Source organism: Pseudonaja textilis, chromosome 1 (genome assembly GCF_049901715.1).
Source record: "Pseudonaja textilis isolate UNSWEBS1 chromosome 1, rPseTex1.2, whole genome shotgun sequence".
Lineage (NCBI taxonomy): Eukaryota > Metazoa > Chordata > Lepidosauria > Squamata > Elapidae > Pseudonaja > Pseudonaja textilis.
In genome coordinates this window covers 29,161,602-29,185,256 of record NC_141990.1, presented here as the reverse complement: position 1 = coordinate 29,185,256, position 23,655 = coordinate 29,161,602, and the positions used below count along the sequence as shown (strand labels likewise).

Here is a 23,655-nt window from a genome sequence, read left to right as displayed (position 1 = left end):
CCTTAATCCAATTAAAAAGTCTCAGGTATAAAAGGATGCATAAGAAAAAAAACAAAGCCACAAAAAAAAAAAACCAATATGGAAGGTAAATAGAAAAAAAATACAAGGGAGGGAGAGAGAGAAAAGAAAAGAAAAGAGACTACTCCCTTAATAAGAATAAAAGGGGAAGGAAATCATTAATACTAAAGCTTTTCCTTTAAAATAAAATGCAAACGTAAAAATTAGACTTCAAAAACAAAAAGAAAGACAAAAACAAGTTCCAAAAGGCCAAAAATCCAAATAGCTATTACAAAAAGTAAGCTAGTAAGGAGGAGGTTTGTTACAGTAAGAAACAGGCCTGCTTAAAAAAAGTAAAAAGAGCACACTGCACCTTGTTTGGTTATCCAAGGCTTTTGTAACACTCTTCTCCAGAGTCTTATTGCCTTTTTTTTCTATAAACTTCAACACCAGACTCCAACTACTGATAGAAACCCAGAAAAGCAATAATACTTTCCCATGCTCTTCCCTCTATCTTATCAAACAGCCAATGTCCTTGAAAAGAAGTCTCAGTTCTTTCTTAGCTTTGTCTGGTCAAGAAAAAAAAAGAGATAGAATATTTCCAAGCCTCTAGTTGGCAGTGTTACAAAGTTTCTTTTGCTTCCACTTTCCCCCTCCTTTTCCAAATAAGATATAATAAAAATTAATTAAAATGGGGAAAAGATATTTAAAAAGATGACTAAAAGGGAGTCTCTAGCCTAGAATATTATAAAGTCAAAAAGGAGAGAAAGGATAGGTGAAAGAAGAAGAAAAAAACAGTCCAGTTTCAAAATATAAAATCATGTGTAGAAAATCCAGCAATGAGAAAAAAAAATTACTTTGACTTCCTGTTTAAAATCGCCACTTAATTACTTCTGTCAAAACTTTTACAGATTCTTTCTTTTCCTTAGGGTGTCCTTTCAAATCTTAAAGTAAAGAAAAAGTTCTCACCAAACCGGCATACTTTCTCTTTCCATTCTCTTTTGTTTCAGAGCTGTCCCAACTTCGGCAGCTTTAATGGCTGCCTCTTTGCCGCTAGCAAAAAGAGCTTCTCCTGGATCTACCAGGGACTTTGCAGTGTCCCTGGGATTGACAGGATGTGCTCTTTACATTCACCATCTCTTCGGGATGGTTTAGATCCGTTTGGACTGTCCAGGAGCAAAGATATTAGCAGGGATCTCAGATCTCCAAGATCGCATGCCGTATCATCGCAACGCCAGCTCCGCCCTCCCAAAATATTTTCACAGCCCTCTTTCTGAGTCATGCAGTATACAGGTCCTCGACTGCATAGTGTAGTTTGCTTATATTTTATCATTTTTCTAAAGTAAGGATTAATGTACTTTAATATTAGCAGAATCTGAAAATGCAGAATTTAAAAAATATTAAAAAGTGTTTTGCTAGTCTTTAAATGTATATTTTAATAGAAATTTTTAAAAGATTTAGTAAATATGATTATTAAAAAAAAACCTTTTAAATGTTGAGTTGGAACATCCCTGATGAAAGCAATGATCCTACAGCTTTGTGAAATGTTTTTCTTATTATCTTGATATGAGGCAAATTCAACAAAAGATTCCCAATCTGTTTACTGACATTTCAGTGGATTATAGAAAAGTTAGAAATCACTTCCTGTGTGTTATAAATGTAGATGCTTGGAGGTGACTTTGACATGGACTGTATAATTGGCACTTCCTCTATTCTTGTTCTGTTTTGGTTTAAGGTTCTTATTATTGTTAATAAGTATTGGGAAGAGAAATAAAGTTTAGAAACATTTAATAAAAATGATGGCCACATGAAATTCTTGTGGCTGAAGCAGGAGTATGTGACATACTCAGCAATGACGGCATATACAGCTTGTAGAACCCAACTGTCCTTTTCACTTGACCTTCTAAATCTAGAATACAAATAAATTTGCAGGAATATTTCCAGCACTAAACATATCAGAGGTGGTATTCAGCAGGATCTGACCAGTTCTGGAGAACCGGTAGTGGAAATTTTTAGTAGTTCGGAGACCCCGCAAATCCCACCTCTGACTGGAGATTTTACACAATCCTTCCCTTGCCATGCCCACCAAGCCATGCCCACAGAACCAGTAGTAAAAAAATTTGAATCCCACCACTGCCATAGACACCCAACTAGAAACAGACCCAGCTGTTTTCCCAAGTCCCTATCACAGGACATGCAAGGATATCATGGAAAATTGAGGTATTCTATCATTTGGCTCTAAACTGTATCATAGCTTTTCCAAAACTTCAAAAAATGGTGAATATGGACAAGTGTTATCTTTCTTAACTAGTAGTGTTGTGATAGAAATTCAAGAAGGACTTTTCTCTGCCCCACCTATGTCCAGGCAAGCGCTGATCTATGTTTGGCGAGCACTGATGTTGGGATTTTTTGAAACCATAGCAAGTTAACCATTCAACTAAATCTGTTGCTTTTCCAAAGCAACCTCCAGAAATGTTTCAACAGAAGGAAGTTACTATAATGCCTTATGGAAGAACAGTAAAAATAACATGTAGCAGTATTTGCAATATTTCATTGAGGCGATATGATGCAATCATCATAGCTCTTTAAATAGAGAGCTTTGTTCTGAGCCAGGAGTAAGATTTGGTGTAGAACCAATCCCAAGATGAAAATCCTGTATCTGCTCTTTGCATTCCTTTTCCTTGCCTTCCTGTCTGAACCAGTTAAGAAACTAAATTACTGTTAATTTAAAAAGGGCTGGTATCTTATTCCTTTCTAAACAAGTATGCTCATCTTTGAAAACAAGATAATCTTCTACATCTTTGTAGGTCTACCATTGAATCCAGGGCTAGAACTTATTATGGGGTTAAGGAATGGACTTCTGAAATAAGTGCTTCATTTTTAGCTAGAAATATCTCAATCATTGACACCTTTTAGTTTTGCTTTAAAGAAATAATGTTATGAAATATGGATTATTGACTAAATTTGAAACTTCTGAAAAATATATCTCTATAAACTAGAGATCCAACATAATACAGGATATAGGGAGGGGCTGGAAAATCAATTTATTGATTCACTATTCTGTACTGAAATGTACTGGAGTGTGTATTATTGCAGCTGATTGGTTTGGGGTTTGAAATTTAGGAATGATTTTGGTTTACCAAATTCTCACCAAATTGTTTATTTAATAAAAAAGAAAGTAATCATCTATTGAATCTAGGTATGTTCAGTGAGGTGGGGGGGAGATGAAATGAGGCAGTATCTAGACTTGCAAACAAATTTAGAAACAGAGAAAATATCTTTCTTCTACCTATCACATAAACCCTTAGAATCAATATTTTCTTGAGAGTATATCAGGGGTGGGATTCATTTTTTTAAACAACCGGTTCTGTGGGTGTGGCTTAAATGGTAATGTGTCGTGGCTTGATGGTAATGTGACTGTCTGACGTGGCCAACTCAACATCACTCACATCAAGGCATGCATCTCCTTGCCTGGTCTCTCATGACTGTGGGGATGCTGCAACAGTTGTAAGTGTGAAAAATGGTCATAAGTCACTTTTTTCAGTGCCGTTGTAACTTTGAATGGTCACTCCACACAAGCAAAGTACCGGCAAAGGAGGGGAAAAAATCTCCAGAGAAGTTCCAGAGACAGGAAATCTAGTCCTTCCAAGAATGTAATAAGGGTTAATGGAGAGGCAGTTTCTGTAAGCAATGTTTCCTTCCTACCTTCCTTACAGGATTAAGCCAGTAATTTCTTCTAACAACCTGTTCTCTGAACTGCTTAGGATGTTAACAACCAGTTCTAGTGAATAGGTATGAATCTGTAGAATCCCACCCCTGGAGTATATGTGTAGTTTTGCAGTATATCGTGTTAGATAGCTGGAAGAAAGAGCCAGGACCACCAGCCATAGTAATTCAGGACTATATCCTAGCAAGCAAGGATCTGTAGTAATAGTGGAGAGAGAGATATTACAGCAAAGTATCTTGGGGTGAACCAGATTGTTTCCTCCCAATGTCTAAATTGGTATACACATGCCAACAATTCTACTCTAGATCACCTTAAACCATGATATATGCAGCAAATAAATTTGATGAATAAATAAAATAAATAGGTGTATGTTCAGGCTTTACTTGATATGTGATTTATTGGGCTGGTGCAGGGTTAGGAATTCTGCAATATTGGAGGTGTCTTAAAAATGGGAAATGTATATAAAAATCAAGGTACCTTTACTTTTTATTCATCTGTCATCATTTCCTTTTCACAGGGAGTGCCCAAATTTGGTGTCAAGGTGGAAGAGGCTATTGTGTTCTCATGTGTCCTCCTTCTCAAAGTTTTGGGCCATGGGGATGTAGAACAGGATGGACATGCTGTAGATGGTAAAAAAAACCAACAACAACTCGTCCCTAATATAGATGCAAACATACAGAGATCTGGATCCTCTTTCTGACTCCTATTTCCAGTCAAAAAGCATTTCAAAAGAGGTGGTATTCAGCAGGTTCTGACCAGTTCTGGAGAACCGCTAACTGAAATTTTGAGTAGTTTGGAGAACCAGCAAATACCACCTCTGACTGGCCCCACCCCCATCTATTCTCTGTCTCCCAAGTCCCAGTTGATCGGCTAGGTCTTCTTTTGTTGCCTTACAAAGGAGAACGGAGCTGGAAAGCCGATTAAGGGGGTGGGGAGGGAATGGGATTTTGCAGTAACCTTCCCCTGCCATGCCCACCAGGCCATACCCACAGAACCAGTAATAATACAATTCTTTTTCTTTCTTTCTTTCTTTCTTTCTTTCTTTCTTTCTTTCTTTCTTTCTTTCTTTCTTTCTTTCTTTCTCTTTCTCTCTCTCTCTCTCTCTCTCTCTTTCTCTATCTCCCTCTTTCTCTCTCTCTCCTCCCTCCCTCCCTCCCTCTCTTTCCCAACAGTGGGTACCTGGACCAGTTAGATATTTTAGGAGCCTACTATTTCATTACAAGGGTGATTGCCATACAATATTACACTCCCTAAAATTCTTGAGGCTCTTTTATCTCTACTCATTTTTGTATGCAATTTTGTTTGATGACTATGGGTTTTTGTATAATTGTTGGGAAGTTCCTGGTGAAGTAGAAACACCTGTGATTAGCTCTTTAGCACATATGGTTCACAATTTAGTTAACCACTAAACCAATCAAAAATCAATGGAGGAGGCCACCAATAATTCAATACCAAAAAGGAATTTGACAACTGCTAGGGGTGTGGAGACTGCTACCACTACCAACCACATTTCCCAGAGAAACCCAAAAAGGGCTTTCTTATCTTTTATGTTATCTTTTGTTATATGATGGAAGAAAGTGAATATAAATTATTTGTCTATGCTCCGATAGTTTAATAATTTTGTGTCAGTACTCTTGTTGTCCCAGAAAACCCTGGTCCTTTAACCTGGCATGCTAGTCCAAATGAATCACACTAGATAGGCGGAAAGGGAAAAAAAGAAAACTTTTATTTGCAAATAAAATGGTTACCCTGAAGCAAGTTCCAAATAGGCACACCTCCGCTTGGATTGGATCTCCTTTTATACAATTTTGGAAAGCCTACATTGCCATGAACCAACCATGGAAGCACCTAACATTAGGGACCAATCATTAGGGGCAAATTTATCATGCATACATCTTCAGTGGGCATAGAAATTTAGTTTAACTAAAGATAATTCAGTTCACTTGAGATTGCAAGGTATGTTACAGGGTAGGTTGAGATCTAAGCAACCTGATACCAGGGTCTCATCCATCGTTCTAGGGGACAGAAATTCCTGAGCAGGAAAGCAGATGGTTTATCTCAAAGTATTGTTATCTCTGCTATAAAAATATTTCAACTCTATGCAAGTTGGTGCCAGGCCCCTGACCATTTTTTTCTGTATCCATTTCTTCTGAAGTAAGGCAAAAATAAATGGTTAAATACATTAGATCATATTATCACTTGATCTTTCTGCCTTATTTTATAATTATGTTTAATTATAAAACAATTATTTGATAGCATTATAATTAAATATTTTATACTTATATTATTTCATAACTTCATTTTATGAAAGGAAGTATAGGTTTTGGAATGTATTCTTCCTATCAGATTAATTGGGATTCATTGAGATCAATCTGGCTATATCCCTTGGGTCCTAACATATTAAAATATTTATGAAGTTACTTGGGCTTTGTTACTTCCACTGGTTATAACAAAAATTTAGGATTTTATATAATACATAATATTTCTAAATAAAGGTAAAGGTTCCCCTTGCACATACGTGCTAGTCGTTTTCAGCTCTAGGGGGCAGCGTTCATCTCAATTACAATGCCAAAGAGCCAGCACTGTCGAACACATCTCTGTGGTCATGTGACTGTCATGATTAAATGCCGAAGGTGCACGGAACGTTGTTACCTTCCCACCAAAGTGGTCCCTATTTTTTCTACTTGCATTTTTACATGCTTTCAAACTGCTAGGTTGGCAGAAGCTGGGACAAGTAGCAGGAGCTCACTCTGCCACACAGTGCTTGGGATTAGAACTATTTCTAAATAAGTGGCAGTAAATATACTGATAGAATTGAATGTAAATAGATTGGTTAAAATCAATTAAGCTGTGGGATAAAATTTATGTTAGTAAAATAATCATCCTTCACCCGATTGATACCATCTTAGAGGCATATATTAGCCCCTGCTTACTGACTGCTTTATTCAAACCTAGAAAAAATAGTTTTGCAGTCAATCTTCATATTTATAACCATTGCAGCATCCTACTCTCATGTGATCACCATTCAACAGGCAGAGTTAACAGAATAAAAAAATTGGAAGGGACCTTGGAGGTCTTCTAGTCCAACCCCCTGCTCAGGCAGGAAACCATACCATTTCAGACAAATGGTTGCCCAATCTCATCTTGAAAACTTCCTGTAGGGAACACCCACAACTTCTGGAGGCAAGTGTTTCACTGATAATTGTTCTCACTGTCAGAAAATTTCTCCTTATTTCTAGGTTGAATCTCTCATTGATCAGTTTCCATCCATTATTCCTTGTCTGGCCTTCAGGTGCTTTGGAAAATCGGTTGACCCCCCTCCTCTCTGTGATTGCTCCTCAAAAATTGGAACACTGCTATCATGTCTCCCCTGGTCCTTCTCTTCACCAGACTAGCCATGGCCAGTTCCTATAACTGTTCTTTATATGTTTTAGCCTCCAGTCCACTAATCATCTTCATTGCTGTTCTCTGCACTCTTTCAAGAGTCTCAACATCTTTTTTACATCATGGTGGCCAAAACTGGATACAGTATTCCAAATATGGTCTTACCAAGGCATTATAGAGTGATATTAACACTTCATGTGATCTTGATTCTATCCCTTTGTTAATTCAGCCTAGGACTGCCTTGGCTTTTTTTAGCAGCTGTGAACAGAGAAAGCAGAATTAAAATTGTGAGCCATGATCATATGATGTTTCACTTAACAATCAAAGTGAAATTGAACTTGTAAATCCATAGTAGTCAGGTGATTTTCCCCTTAACAACTGTGGTGCTTAGTAACAAGGTTAACAGTCCCAATTATGGTCACTAAGCAAAGGAAGAGTGGCAGAACCTGGAGGAGGAATCAAGACAGGACTGAGACTGATCATAACCCAATACAGCTAATTTGGAGGGATAGGAGACGAATAAAAAAAAGATGGACACTAAATAACCAAATTGTAAACGAAGAAGAGTATATTAATAAACTGAAAGAGGAGCTAAATTATTTTCTAAAAGATAATAATAATGAAACAACTTCAAAACAGAACATTTGGGATACTATGAAAGCAATTATAAGAGGCACAACAATTTCCTATAATGCTATGAGAAACAAGAGAATTTATGCCCAACAAAACGCGTTACAACAACAAATCCAAGACTTAGAAACACAATTACAAAAAACCCCTAAGACCCAAGGACTACAAAATCAGTTAATACTAGCCAAACATAAGCTGAATTTAATTGAACAAGATAAAATAGAAGTTAGCTTGAGAAGGTCCAAACAAAATTATTTTGAACACGCCAATAAACCAAGAAGATGGCTATCTTATAAACTTAAAAAAGAAAAAGAAAAGAGATTGATACATCAATTAATAGACGAGAAAGGCATCCCACAACATGAGATTGAGAAGAAAAAGGATATTATATTAAACTATTTCCAAAGATTATATAAAAAGAAGAAATCAATGAGGATAAAATAAGAACTTATCTGGAGAATACGAATGATAAAACAATAGGGGAAGGAGACAAAGAATTACTAAATAAGGATATTACATGGTCTGAGTTAAAATCTGCAATGGAAAATCAATGTAATAATAAATCCCTGGTCCAGATGGGATTCCAGTAGAATTATATAAAGCCACATTAGATTTAGTAGGGCCTCTGATGCTGGAAGTGTTTAACGAAGTACTTTCGGCTGCCAAAATGCCAGACTCATGGAGGAGGCGTTGATTGCGTTAATTCGAAGGAGGATGTGGATGCCAGATATATCAACAATTATAGACCAATCTCACTTTTAAATGCCGATTATAAATTATTTACCTCAATTATTGCGAATAGAGTAAAACAAGTTTTAAATTTATACATTCATGAAGACCAAAATGGTTTCCTTCCATTCCGCCAAATTAAAAACAATTTAAGAACCGTTATTGACGTCTTAGAATATTATGAAGCTCATCCAGAGAAACAATTTACACTCTTGTTTCTAGATGCGGAGAAAGCATTCGATAACTTACATTGGCACTTCTTAATACAAAAAATCTATAACATGAATCTGGGCACTAAATTCGAGAATATTATCACAACAATTTACAATACCCAACAAGCCAATATACTAATTAATGGTGAACAAACAGGCCCACTAAGCATTGAAAAGGGCGTTAGACAGGGTTGCCCTCTCTCACCCCTCTTATTTATATTTGCTTTAGAATCATTGTTAACGCGGATAAGACAAAATCCTGAAATCCAAGGGGTTAGGGTCAAGGCAGAGGAATATAAATTACAGGCGTTTGCAGACGATATGGTTTTCTTCCTAGAGGATCCCATGGAGAAAGGACATAATCTAATAAAAGAACTAGAACAATATGGTTCAGTAGCAGGATTAAAGATCAACAGAAATAAGACGAAATTACTGACTAAAAATCTAACAGAGAACCAGAGGAAAGAATTAGAAAAAACCATGGGGATACAGGCAACAAAAAAGGTCAAATATTTAGGCATATGGTTAACACCACATAGTAAATCACTCAAAGAGAATAATTATGATAAACTGTTACAGCAAATTAAGAAAGATCTAGAATCCTGGAATAAGTTGCAGCTTTCTTTACTGGGCAGGATTGCCACAATCAAAATGAACATTTTACCAAAACTCCTTTACTTATTCTAGACAATCCCAATAAAATTACCAAAAAATTTTTTTGATGATATAAATAAGGTAACTCTTAAATTTATTTGGCAAGGGAAAAAAGCTAGAATCAGTATTAAGGCCTTACAAGATGCAAAAAGTAGAGGTGGGCTAGCGCCCAAACTGGGAATTATATTATTGGGCAGCCAACTTACTATGGTTAAAAGACTGGGTCAATTTACGGAATAAAAGAACTCTAGCCTTGGAAGGGCACGACCTTCAGAGAGGATGGCACGCATTTCTATGGGATGTGGGGAAAACTAAACAGGCGTACTTTCATAGACATCTTATTAGAGATTCACTATTAACTAATTGGAAAAAAATATGTAAAAACATTATTTAAAAATTCGATTTGGCTTTCAACAATGGAGGCAATGGTTCATCCCAACAATTTGGATATAACAAAAATGACTAAATATAAAGATTTATTAGATCCTTTAGGGAAACTAAGAACTCGACAGGACTTACAGGAACAGGGATTTAAAATTGATCAGTGGTTATATATACAAATCCATAGTAGATACAAACAAGATATCAAAGAGTTTGGAATTTATAGCAAATTACAACACTTAGATAAAATCTTATTAGGATCAAATAAAAAGAATATTTCTAAATTTTATAAATATTTATTGGAGGTAGAATTAGAGCAAGAGATAGTGAAAGGGAACATGATAATGTGGAGTAGGAATATTGGAAGAAGCATTACATTAACAGAATGGGAAAAGATCTGGAATAGAATCATTAAGATTACGAAATCTGCGGCGTACAAAGAAAATATGTATAAAATGTTATATAGATGGCACTTACCCCTTCGAGGTTAGCGAAAATGAACCCAAACTCTAGTCCAAAATGTTGGAAATGTAAAAACATAGAGGGAACCTACTTTCATATGTGGTGGACCTGTAAAGAAGCCCAGAAATACTGGCAAAAAATTAGAAAATGGCTGGAGGAGATAACCAAAGATCAAATTGAATACAAACCAGAGTTCTTCCTACTAGGGATCTCTGATAAACATTTTCCTAAAAAGACGAAATACATAATAATTCATATTCTAACTGCGGCCAGATTAGCATTTGCCCAGTGCTGGAAATCATCCCGTTTACCTACAGATCAATTGGTCATTCAGAAAATATGTGACTGCGCAGAAATGGACAATTTAACCATAGCTCTTAAAAATAAAGAGTCTTCAGCATTTGATAATAATTGGAATGCATGGTATAATTGGTTATATCAGAGATAAACTGTTCAATGAGCATAAATAAGCATAAATATCCATAAATAGCGATAAGATGTGTATATTTAAAGTAAGGTAGGAGAATTGGATCTTGTAGACTGTCAAAAAGAATATTTGTCTGGTTTTAACGTATTTTCTTTTTTCTTCCGTCTCTTTGTTTTTTTTTTTTTCTCTCTTTTATACTTCTTTTTCTCCTTTTTCGGTCGCAAGACCGAGCGCTTTTTTTTTTTTCCTCTCTCTTTCTCTTCTTTCTTTCTTCTTTTTCTCTCTCTGTTTCTTATGTAATGTTGTTATGTTATTTTTTTAATTGTAAATTCAATAAAATTTATATGAAAAAAAAAAAGACAGGACTGAGTCTAGAGTCTCTTCAGAGTCATAAATAGTAAGTCCAAACCCATATGAATTCTAATGGTTGTTATATAACTCCCTATAGGGGATAACCAGTAGCTGAGAATATTCCTATGTGTAGGCAATAGCAATAAATCTTTTTGATTGGAATTTTTTATGTTGGTCCAGTTTTTGGTGCCTGACAATTACCAAATAAATAATTATTAATATTGTTAGGGTTCCTGAAAAAATAATTTGAGCTAATGGGCCATTGGCAGAATCTATGACTTGAAGAAGGTTGTCATGCTGCCAGATATAACTGTGGTTGCTCTCTAGCCCCATCTAGTGGCTTGGGCCAAACACCAAGCTGTGTTGTTTGGAAGCTGATCCAGCCATTTAAAAGTCATCTTCCCAGCAACCAGAGATGGTATTCAGGAGGTTCTGACCAGTTCTGGAGAACTGGCAGTGGAAATTTTGAGTAGTTCAGAGAACCGGCAAATACCACCTCTGACTGGAGATTTTACAGTATCCTTCACCAGTCACGCCCACCAAGCCACGGTCACAGAACCGGTAGTAAAAAATGTGAATCCTACCACTGCTAGCAACCCTCACCCAAAAAACAAGTGGGAAGCCAGACTCCATTTCTGTTAGCATTCAGAGGAAACAGAAGCACCAGGAAGAATCCAACCTAATCTATGGCACTCATTCATCTGAGGACAAAAATTGTCATCCCATATGCACAGCATTGCTGGTAAGATTTTGATTTACCTGTATTTGTTAGTTGTTATGCTCACCAGCAACTCAAGACCGCCTATTTTGTATTTGGGTTCTTATTGGATGTATTTCTATTTTTCCCAGTTTTACCCATCCTGTTCCTTTAATAAAGTGTCCAGATCTATGCACATGCTCAGTTTTATTGGAGGATAGGTAGTTTTAGCTGCATGTCACTGGAGATGTGCTATATTTCTTCTTGCTTCAAATGGTCTACTATCATCACAGTGCAAAGAAGTCCTCCACCATGGAACTGAATGACTACAGACCAGTTGCTCTAATATCTGTAGTTATAAAAACCTTTGAAAGGCTAATGCTGTCCTGCGTTTCTCAGGGATGGAAAAAATAAAACCCATAGCTACTTTCAAAGACACTGGATAAGGGACACTTTGTTATACATATGGGAAAGAATTAAAAGAAACCATTATGTGAAAATACCTCTCTGGCTATCTCCAATGGAGACACTAGTATATCCCAATGTTATGGATTTGAACAAAACAATAAAATATAAAGAGTTAATAACAGATGAAGGCAACACAGACACAATTAAAAACACAGGGAATTGAAATTGGGTGGTGGCCATACGTTCAAATTCAAACAAACATAAAAAAGAGAAGGAACAATTTGGATTTTATAATACAGATCAGGAATTATACAAAATTTTACAAGGAAATAAAAAAAGATGATTACCAAAATGTACAATTGTTTATTGAAATTCAAAATGGAAGAGAAAATGGTTAAGGATAACATGATAATATGGGCCAAAAATTGTGGCCACAATATTGAATTAGAACAATGGGAACGAATTTGGCGAACTAACTATAAATTAATGTTATCAGTCTCATGTAAAGAAAATATTTATAAAATGTTTTATCGCTGGCACCTCCCACCAGCAAGACTTGCTAGGATGTTCCCTAATATGTCACCCAAATGTTGGAAGTATAACTTTACCCAGGGGACGTATTTACACATGTGGGGGACATGTCCTAAAGCCCAAAAGTACTGGTCTAAGATACAGACATGGTTAGAAGAGATGACAAAACTAAAGATTAAATTCAACCCAGAGACCTTTCTACTTGGAATGACAGAACCGACATGGAGCAAAAAACACCAGCATCTGATATCACATATCATTACAGCAGCAAGGATAATATTTGCCCAAAACTGGAAATCAACAATGATACCCACAGACCTGGCAATAACTAATAAAATCCACCAATGTGCAGAAATGGTTAGACTAACCACGTTACTAAAAAGTAAGGAAATGCATCAAGGAAGAATAGGAAAGCCAATATAATGATTCATTTTTCTGTACTGAACTGTACTGGGGTTTTTGTTGTTGTATCTTCCTTCCTTCCTTCCTTCCTTCCTTCCTTCCTTCCTTCCTTCCTTCCTTCCTTCCTTCCTTCCTTCCTTCCTTCCTTCCTTCCTTCCTTCCTTTTTTGCTTGGTTTTAGGTATTAGGGTTTAGGGTTATTTTTGGTTTGACCAAATTATCACCATAGTATTATCTATTCAGGGAAGAAGAAAGATCCTAATCATCTATTAAACCTATTTGTACTGGGGGAGGGGGGAGGAAAGAAAGAAAATAAGACAAATTTTTTTACAGTATCCTTCCCCTGGAGTGGGATGGGAATGGAGATTTTACAGTATCCTTTCTCTGCCATGCCCACCAAGCCCATGCCCATTGAACCAGTAGTAAAAAAAATGAATCCCACCACTGCCTGAATTATATAAAAATTTTGGTTTCTGAGAAATGTGGACAAGTGGATATAAAGTCTGCAGATTTATGGCAGAAAAAAATCCACAGACTATTTTAGAAATGGTGAACAAATATTCTACATATGGGTTCACTCTTGTCTGCAGTAAAGGGACACATTTACCTGAGTAATTTCCATGAGTATTTTGAACAGTTAGCCAATAGGTGCTGAGCAGACAGGAAGTTCTACATTACGCTTTATTTGTATGAAGTCTCAGCAGGAGGAACAAAGTGAGTGCAGTTCTTTCCTCATGCCTGAACATCTATGCAAGATGAAAAATGCACAGCCTTTCTGGCAACATTCTTCAAATCACAATAGCTTCTGCAGTCTCTATTTCTGTATGAGGATACTTTGGTTTAGTTCTTTGGCTGTGAGTATAACGCAGTACTTTGTAGCAGTCTGAAATAAGGCCATCCCTCTCAGGCCACCTGGAGGACCCCTGGATGGCAGTGCAGGGCACTGGGATCCCACAGCCCAGCCCAGGCTGGCCCCACTTCCCCAAGGGGGTGCCTGGCTGAGCTTACCTTTTCCTCAAGGATGCTGCTCACTCTCCTTCGCTAGGTTGCTCGTAGTGTGTGCCAGAGGGAAAAGTGGGTAGGTCAGAGGGAGGCCCACTCCCTCTTCTCATGAGGAGATCTGGGTTTGTAACCAAAGCATCCTCCGCGATAGGATGGGAGACCACCAGGAGAGGTCAAGAGGAAGAGACAAGGGGATGGTGAAAGGGAAGCAGGGCTGCTGGTGCTAAGGCAGGACTTCCCTCAGATGCTACTTCCCTCTCATTATAATCTACTTCCTTCCTTCTTCCTTTTTCTTCTTTTTCCTTCCCTCTTCATTCTCCTTTCTTCTTCCTTCCCCTTTCCTTCTTTTTTCTTCCTTGCTCTCTTCCCAGCTTCCCTTCTTTTTCTTTGTCTTTCCTCTTTCCCTTTCTCTTTTCCTGTCACATCTTGGATGCTCAAATGCAAAAGGGGAAACATTTCTCGATGCCTCCTTGTGTTGTGATCAAATGCCACTATTACTAGTAGTTTGTTTTGCTAGGACTCTGCCAGCAAACATGGAGCTTGGGAGGGCTACCCGCACCCGCTCCCAAGCTCCATGTTTGCTGGCAGAGTCCTAGCAAAGCTTGGGAGGGGGTGCGGGCAGCCCTCCCAAGCTTTGTTTTGCACCTTCCGCACCACCCTGCCAGCAAAAATGGAGGTCGGGAGGGCCAGGCCAAGGCACCATGGCCCAGTCCTTCGCTGTTTAGATCTAACACCCCATGGGATGCGGACCCTGGACCATGAGTTTGACATCCCTGCTGTAAAGAGAAACTTCTGCTTCACTAAAACTCGTCCTTCTACACCTCATGCTTTGGAATGTTATTTGGAAGCATTACACAGCGTTTCTAATTGACCTTTGATGTAGTCACTGTCATAAGCTCATTGCTGAATCACATTTTTATTCTTTCTAATCATTGACTTTATGGTATTGCCTCTGCTCCTTCCAGACTTGTTCTCTACTTTTAAAAAGAGAAAGCCTACACAGAAGATCCTATTCACAGATTTCCTTACTAAAGCCGATTAACCAGATTTCAAACTTTCAGGATTGTACTCACATCCAGTAGTTACCCAAGATATCCAGTTGTATGAGGCTGGAGATCTTTCTTCTACTTCTGAGCAAAATCTGTCTGCATTTCCTCAGAGGTTCTCTTCCACTATACGAAGGAATTCTGTTTCTTTATTTTGCTGTCATGATGGTTCAGAATAACTCTCAAATTGTTTTGGTGCTTCTGTTAAGTTTGAATAGGTGATTGGCATGGTGGCCTAGTAGGAAAGACATTTACCTCCCACTCAGAAGGTTAAGAGCTCAATCCCTGGTAGCCTCAAATGATTCTCTCCTAAGGTGCAAATAAAAAATATCTGCTCTGAACTCTGTGTAGTGTCAGGAAGGGCATCTAGCCAGTAAATGCTCAGCTCGTTCCAGTTGTCTTGACTCTGCCCATAATTAAGACATTACAGAGTGGTAAAAAGGGAATTTTTAAAAGCTTGAAATGATAGACAGTGCTGCTGGTGGTTGTGTGAAGTTTTTTTTTTAATATAAATCTTTCTATTACTCTGAAGCTTTCCTGGGTGCCTGTCATCCCCATGTGAAAAAGTCTCTTGGGAGGAGGCCCCTGATGTTACCTCATTTGGGATGTGAATGTAATGTCAGTTAACATGGATGCTATATATAATTTCAAAGTGAAACACTAGACATTCTCTAACACCTATGCTGACATGGTAATTTGAGATTGGTCATACGGTACAATTTTCAGACTTAGTTATACAGTTATACTGTTAGACCCTAAGTAAATATAGCTGTTCAACATTTGCCTGGGGCACCTATAGCTGTGGGCTACCAGCTGCAGGAAGATTGCAGTGAGATGGGTAGCAAACAGATTTAATAAATAAAAATAAAATGTAATCACCTGGCATAGCAAAAGACTTACACCATTAAGTGTAAGAATTACACAATGGATGAGGAAACTGTGGAATCCAATTGTATCTTTGAAATTTTCTTGGCCTTGAAGCCTAGAAAGAACATTGAACTTTTGCTGTATTCCAAGAAATGGTCAATTACCTTGTGTAATGAGTGTGTGCAGCAAGGATAATGAAGAAACCTCACGGACAAACTGACTTGATGTTTAGAAATCACATTAACTAAGGTAATGGAAAATGAATCTGATATAACATGCCACATGTTTGGCTGGTTTTCTTCTGTACCAGGCTCCATGATTTCATATATTTTACTTCTGAGACAGATTTTTTTTAGTATTAGCAACTCTTTCCTAAGGAATCTGGCTTGATAATTGTATGGTGCCATACAGATAACAGATAAAAGATTCAACAAGTCATTTGTGCTTTTCACGGGTACTTACATGTAAGGTATTCAGCTTTGTTTGGGTATTTTCCCATGTCATTATAGTTGTGCTTTTAAAGTTGTAGCAATGTTTCAGCAGAATCTCATCTGCCATCATCAGGCTTCTGTACAGTGTTCATCTGTGAGTCAAACTTTCACAGCCGTTTCAGTTTTAAATTTGGGGCTAGCCTACTGCTGTGCCAGAATGGTTTTTGGTCTGGTTTCTGGATGGTGGTTGTCCTTCATTTATAGGATGGGTTTGGGCCTGGGTCTGATGAGGGGGACTGGTGGTGGTGTCCCGTGTTGTTTTGGGTCTGGTGTTGGTTTTCGTGGCTGGGACTCATTTGTTGGTGAGGGCTAGTTTCCAGATGTCTGGTAGGTGGGAGGTATCATCCCGTTTATTCATGTTATGGGTGTCATTGAAAGGAAGCCATCGAAATAGAGAACTACCTGTCAATGAATACTTCAGCTTCAACTATAACAACACAAGAGCACACAATACATACAAACTCAAGGTTAACTGCACCAAACTTGATTGTAGGAAATATGACTTCAGCAACAGAGTGGTCAATGTCTGGAATACTCTACCTGACTCTGTGGTTTCTTCTCCAAACCCCAAAAACTTTAACCTTGGACTGTCTACTATTGACCTCACCCCTTTCCTAAGAGGTCTGTAGGGGGTGTGCATAAGCACACCAATGTGCCTACCATCCATGTCCTATTGTTTATTTTTCTTATATGTACCCATTTCATGTATTCATAGCTATATAAACACTTATATCTATTATCTTGTAAGCGATTGACAAATCAAATTTAAAAAATGCTGTGCTTTGCAAAGCTTCCTGAATGCAAACAATATCAGGCAGATATCTCAATATATACTCTGTTTGTAATATCTCTATTAGAGGAAAGTTTTTTTATCGCCTGCAGCATCTCCATCCCACTGGACAGCCCAGCATCCCAAGGTGCTAGAATTAGGACACTTAATGTGAAAGCACTTTCCTCCTTGATGATGACATTCATAGATGGCGTTCCCTATGGGAAAAAAAGAGGAGATAGATAAACAACGAGTAAAGATCCTTTGATATTTAAATACATTTTTCCTTCCAAGACACTACTTTCTTCTACAGAATCCCTTTATCAATTTATTCATTTATAACATAAAAAATATGAAAATACAAAAGCAAACAGTAAGGAACAACAATAGAAGGGGGTGGGTGGGAAACAAAAGGCATTGATTTCCAATTCCCTCTGTTGCAGTAAAATAAGTCATTAAAATCAAATCTCAACTTTTTACAGTTTTGTAGTAGTATGAATCAGCCATTTCTATATCAACAAGTCAATCTAATCAATAAAACCTAAAATCATAGTATCATTATTTTCTACCTCAACACAAAGTCCAGAAGTGGTTTCCAAGTAGAAATAAAAGTACTTATATTTTTTTTTTAAATCAAAACAGTCAGTTTAGCCATCTCTGCTAACTCCATCAGCTTTTGTAACTATTCGTCCAAGGTGGGAATTGAAACATCCTTCCAAGAATTGCAGGATTCCTAGGTCTACAACAAGTTTTCTTTGGAATCCATTTCTGCTGATCTCCCTGAAGCAGCTCAAATATATCAGCTATTAGCCCAGGTGTGAAGTCTGGCTCAGAGATGAATTAGATGGTTCTCCTACATCTATTAAGGTAGCAGGGAAGAAATAATGTGGTTCACTCAAAAGGAAGCCCTTGCTGTAATATATTTCTCTCCAGTATTACCATAGAACCTTGCTGAGTTACAGTGGCTGGTTCTGCTGGGTGTTTGGATGAAAACCTTAAATGAGAAGGATTAACTTCCTTTAAACTTCAGGGCCTGTTTTTCTTTGGCTTTCTCCATCTTCTCTTAATGTTTCTATCACTGCTCTTTTCTGCTCTTGAAACGTGGTGCATTTGTGACATTTTACAGCAATTTCTTCTCTTTTCCCCACATTAAGTTCAAATATTTTCACTAGATCGGGGCTGGGATTCTACCAGTTCTGTCCAGGCAGCCCAGCTGACAAAGATATACATACACACAGAGCTGTATTATGCAAAACGTAAAATCACCAAACCAGTAGTTACACCAGTTGGATCCCAGCCCTGATTAATATTTATCATTTATTTTTCCCATCCTTATTTTGTAAAAATAACCTCAAGGTGGTGAATGTATCTAATAATCCTTCCTCTTCCTTTTCTCTGCACAACAGCAATACCATGCAGAGGCTTGGTCTGAGAGAGAGGGGGGCAGGGGGGAGACCCAGATGGCTTTCATCTTTCCTCCTCTTATTTTCTCCAAAAAACCAAGACTGTGAGAAGGTTCAGTCTGAGAGGCAGAGACTGATCCAAATTCTCCCAGTCAGCTTTCAGGCTTAAGGTGGGACTAGAACTCAGTATCCAGATTTCTAATCTTTTCCTTTAATCACTTTTTTGCTGTCTGATTGAACCCCTGTGCTACTAACCTGGCTTTATGGGTAAAAGTCCCATCTACAATTGTCTTTAGTTTATAAATCCATCTGCATCCTATGGCATGTTTACCTGGTGGTAACTTAACATTTTCATATACCTCCAGTCTTTTTAATGATTCCAGTTCCTCATCCATTGCTTTCTGCCAAGCAGCCTGATCTTTAGCAGGGTACAGTTTTAGTTCACTACAATTACTTGGAACTGTATTCACTTGGCATACAACACTAGCCTGATATCTATCAGGTGGTCGTGTTACTCAGGTTGAATGTCTTGGTAATACAGGGCTTACTGGTGGACTTTCCTGTGCCACCTGCTCCTATTCTTCTACCTCTTCTGTGCCTTTCTACTACTTCCTCCTGTGCCAATTCTTCCTCTTTAGTGGCTATTCGTGGTTTACTTATTTCATCTTTAGGGACTATTTGGGTGTCAATAATAATATAATTGCTGGATTCCTGTTTCAGTTTATCCCATCCAACGTGCTCAAGAAATTTTGCACTAGCACTATAATAAACATGAGCTGTGCCTTGATCCCAGAATCTAAAAGATCTATAGTTGGTCTCATAACCTTCTTAGCTCTATGTTGCCCTTTCAGTCTTACTTGTGAGGGAATATGTACCCATGCTGCAGCTTCAAATGTGTGTAGGTAACTTAAATTTGGTTTTCTGCCATGCCAACGAGTGAATGGCAATTCTCCAGTTGTTGTATTTACTACATTGTTCAAAACATGGTTACTACACATTATGGCTTCACCACACAGTATTTCAGGTAAACCTGAGTCAGATAACATAGTGAGAGCCATGGCTTGTAATGTTTGCCCTCTTTGTTCTACAAAGGAATTATGTTGTGGTCTGTAAGGTGCAGAACGTTTATGCTCAACGCCAGCCAATTTCAACATAGTTTGGAATCTTTTGTTATCAAACTCAGTCCCGTTATCAGTAACTAAAGTAATTACTTTACTTTTCATTTTTCTCTCAGCAAACCTTAGCCAGTTAAAGAAATGTTGGAATGTTTCTGTTTTGTTTTTCATAAGATAGCAGAAACCGTATCGTGAGTAATGGTCCATAATACTCAAATTATAACAGGCACCTCCTAAACTTGGTTTCTTTGGACCAATTATGTCAGCAAACACAACCTCTAAAGGTTCTTTGGTCTTAAAACCATTAAGTCTGTTTGCTGGAGTAACCTTGCTTTTCTCTTGGCTACAATCATTACAGTTTAAATCCTTGCTACAGGGTTTCAATTTTACTCCCTCTGACAATTTGACAGTTGTTTCAGCATTTTGAAATTAATGTGCCCTAGACATCTATGCAGTAAATATATACATTCATCATGTGGCTAAACATTGTAATAAACTGACTTAGCCATCTTCAACTGGTCATCATGTATCACATATAAATCATTCTCTAAATTAGCAGTAACACTTTTAACTTCTTTCTCTATTATACAATTATCTCCCCTAAAGGTTCCTACATAATCAAGATTAACTCAAGCTCTTACTGATAATAAATTAAATTTCAGTTTAGGTACATATAACATAGTTAAATGTTCATTTACACAAGAACAATGTGCAATACTTTCACCAGACACTTTCATCTTTCATCCATTTGCCAATGATACATGTTGTTTACTCATAGACATCTTTACAAACACTTTTCTATCTTTAGTAATACACTGTGATGCACAACTATCAACAACCCACAAATCATGGTTTACAGGTGAATTGCTAGACATAGCTAAACTAACATTCTTCTTGGCCTTCTGGCATTTACTAATATTCTGCTGTTTTCCCTTCTTACAAAATCTAGCTATATGTCCCCTAGCCCCACAAGAAAAACATTTCCTAACAGTATAAGCAGTTGAAGACAAATTTTCTTCTTGTGGTTGTTCCTTCCTCATTTGGTCCCTATCCAGCCATCTTCTTGCTTCTTCTAACAATCTTCCAGTTATGTCAGTCAATGTCAGTTTATCTCTGGGCAGGACTTCCAGTGAAGATACATAGTCATCATAACTTTCATCCAATGAGGAAATAATGATGTAAACTTGATGCAGCTCTGAAAATATCAGTTCTTTTTCATGTAGCTCTTGAAAAGTTCTTTTCATGAAGTTTAAATGAGCTAAGATATCTCCACCTTTCAGAAGACATGCTCTAAACAGTTTATGTGTAAGATGTATGTGTGCACCTACACTGTCACAAACATAAATCCTCTTCAGGTTCTCCTAACACCTAGCAGCAGACTCTTCTTCATGAATATGGATGAGCTACTGGTCACTCAGTGTTAGTCCAATTATACAAAGAGCTCATTTGTTGTTCTGTTTAAAGTCAGCAATCTTCTTGGCATCATCCTCATTAGCTGGATCCCAAGCATTTACATCTGGTGAGTCTTGAACTACATTCCATAAACCTTCTCTACGCAGAAGTAGACTGCACTTCATAGACCAGGAAACATAGTTTGTTCCATCCAACCGGGTTATCACTGATAGACTTGTTGAAGTGTCTTGTGCCATCTTTACCAGGATAGTAACCCACAATTAAACAGTAAACAGCTGTCTGTATACACTATTGTGCATTCACACTAACTCTCAGTTATCTGAGCCTGGTATGGCTCGTAACACATATCAGGATGAGATCCAACCTAGAATGAAAGAGAAATTTCCTGTAGGTGAGAACAATTAACCCATGGAACAGTTTGGCTCCAGAGGTTTTGGGTGCTCTATCGCTGAACGTTTAAAAGAATAATTTGTCTGGAACGATATGATCTCCTGCTTAAACAGCGAATTGGATTAGAAGGTCCCTTCCAACTCGGTTATTTTGTAAGTTCTGTTGTTTCTGAAATGTTGCATCCAGTTGCATGTATGCTATAGAGATTTAGAGTTAATTTCAAAGTGAAGCACAAGCCATTTTCCCATACTATGGGAGACATAATAGCTTACAATCTGTTTTCACAAACCAAAAATTTAGACTTAGTTGTTGAGTCAGCCTAGTTTCACAAACTAAATATGACTGCTCAACATTTGCCTTTGACACCTCCATTGATGTCGTGGCAAAAAAGGCTGGAAAATAGTGGAGCTCTGCCAGGCTCTGAGAAATGCAGCTGGCAACTGCTTGCTGGTAGACCCTAACCCTAACCCTTATAAAAGATGAACATGCAAAATCAGAAATCAATTAACCATAGGTACACTAAATAGTATAAATCCAAGTAAGACTGAAAATAGTAAAACTGGCCGGGTCTAGAAAGATTGTATTTAACAATGTGGCTGCTTGCTCAAGAACCACTGAAAGCAGTTAATGAGGACATACTGGAAGTCAATTGCATCTCTAAAATTGCCTTGAAACCTCTAAATAATGTTGAACTCCTGCTATTACCCAAGAAATTGTGAATTGCCTTATGTAATGAGTGGATGCAACAATGGTAATGAGGAAACCTCAGATACAAACTGCCTTGGTATTTAGTAATCAAGTTAAGGAAGGTAAAGAATAATAAAATAAGTGGAGACTGTTACTTACATTTAGACTAAGAAATAATTGAGGAGCACTCTTTGAAAAGAATCTGCATAAATTTTTGTTTGAAGAAGTTGATACTGTTTGGCAATGGTTAGAAAGGCATTTGAATAAACCAGGCCTTTTATTTATTATGCATGCTTAGGGCATTTTGTTGTTTGGGACTAATGGTTAGGCTTGAGAGAAGGAATGTATTAGTTTCAGTTATTGCAGTTAACTTGCCACATGGAAAATGAAGCCATGATACAACATGCCCAAATGTGTGGACCGTTTTCTTCTGTACTGAAGCTCATCATTCCATAAATTTTACTGCTGATAGATTTTTTTTTTAAGTATTGGCAATTGTTTCTTGGGAATTTGGTTGCACTGATGTCATACAGGAAATAGATGAAGGTAGTTCAAGAAGTATTTTATGCTTCTAACATTTTTATTATCTTGTGTCTTTTAGCATTCAAAACATGCAAATTTTCATGAGGACTTTTCACATATCCTGCTTCCACTCCATAATTTCTCAATGATATTTTTAAATGAACCAAGTTAATCTCCTCTGTGGTACTAAGAAGAATTTGTCGTGCTTCTCATCTCTCTCTCTCTCTCTCTCTCTCATTTCTCTTTCTCTTTCCCTCTCTCATTTCTTTCCTTTCTCTCTCTTTCTCTCTCTCTCATCTCTTTCGTCCTTTCTCATCTTTCTCTCTCTCTCTTCCCCCCCTCTCTTTTTCATCTCCATCTCTTTCTCCCTTTTTCTCCTCACTCTGTCTCTCTCTCATTTCTCTCTTCTCTCTCTCTCATCTCCCTCAGTTTCATTCTCTCTCTCTTTCTCCTTCTCTCATCATCTCTTTTTCCCTCTTTCTCATCTTTCTCCTCCCTTCTCTTTCTCCTTTTCTCCCTTTCTCTCTCATTTCTCTCTCTCATTTCTCTTTCACTCTCATTTCTCTTTCACTCTCATTTCTCTTTCTCTCTCACTCATCTCCCTTTGTCTCCTTCTCTCTCTTTCCCCTTCTCTCTCTCTCTTATCTGCCTCTTCCTCTGTCATCTCTTTCTCCCTCTCTCGTTTCTTTCTCTCTCATCTTTCTCCTCCCCCCTTCTCCCTTTCTCCCTTTCTCTTTGTAGAAATGTGGGCAAAGAGATGCCCCCCTCTCTTCTTCCCCCTCCATCTCCCCCTTTCTCCCTCCCTCCACCCCTCTCTCTCCTTTTCTCTCTCATGGGAATATAATGCTCCAGATCCCTGTTAAAGAAGTTACACAATGTCTGCAATGCTCATTTAGTCTTATTTGAGGGAATATTTCCCAAATTTTACTTCAATGCATAAATGTTTTTGAGTTTGATAG

General features: G+C 37.7%; 1 protein-coding gene across 2 annotated transcripts in view; it reads left to right on the top strand.

Annotated features, from left to right (window-relative positions):
* LOC148127549 (uncharacterized) overlaps positions 1 to 23,065 on the top strand; it is a 37,091-nt gene extending 14,026 nt beyond the window's left edge. For both annotated transcript variants that reach the window (XM_087921409.1, XM_087921414.1), the window contains exons 3-4: positions 4,242 to 4,353; positions 22,776 to 23,065. In XM_087921409.1, the coding sequence (XP_087777535.1) occupies positions 4,242 to 4,353; positions 22,776 to 22,845 (182 nt within the window). In that variant the 3' untranslated portion in view covers positions 22,846 to 23,065. The remainder of the gene's footprint in view (positions 1 to 4,241; positions 4,354 to 22,775) is intronic.
* The last annotated feature ends 590 nt before the right edge of the window (positions 23,066 to 23,655 follow it).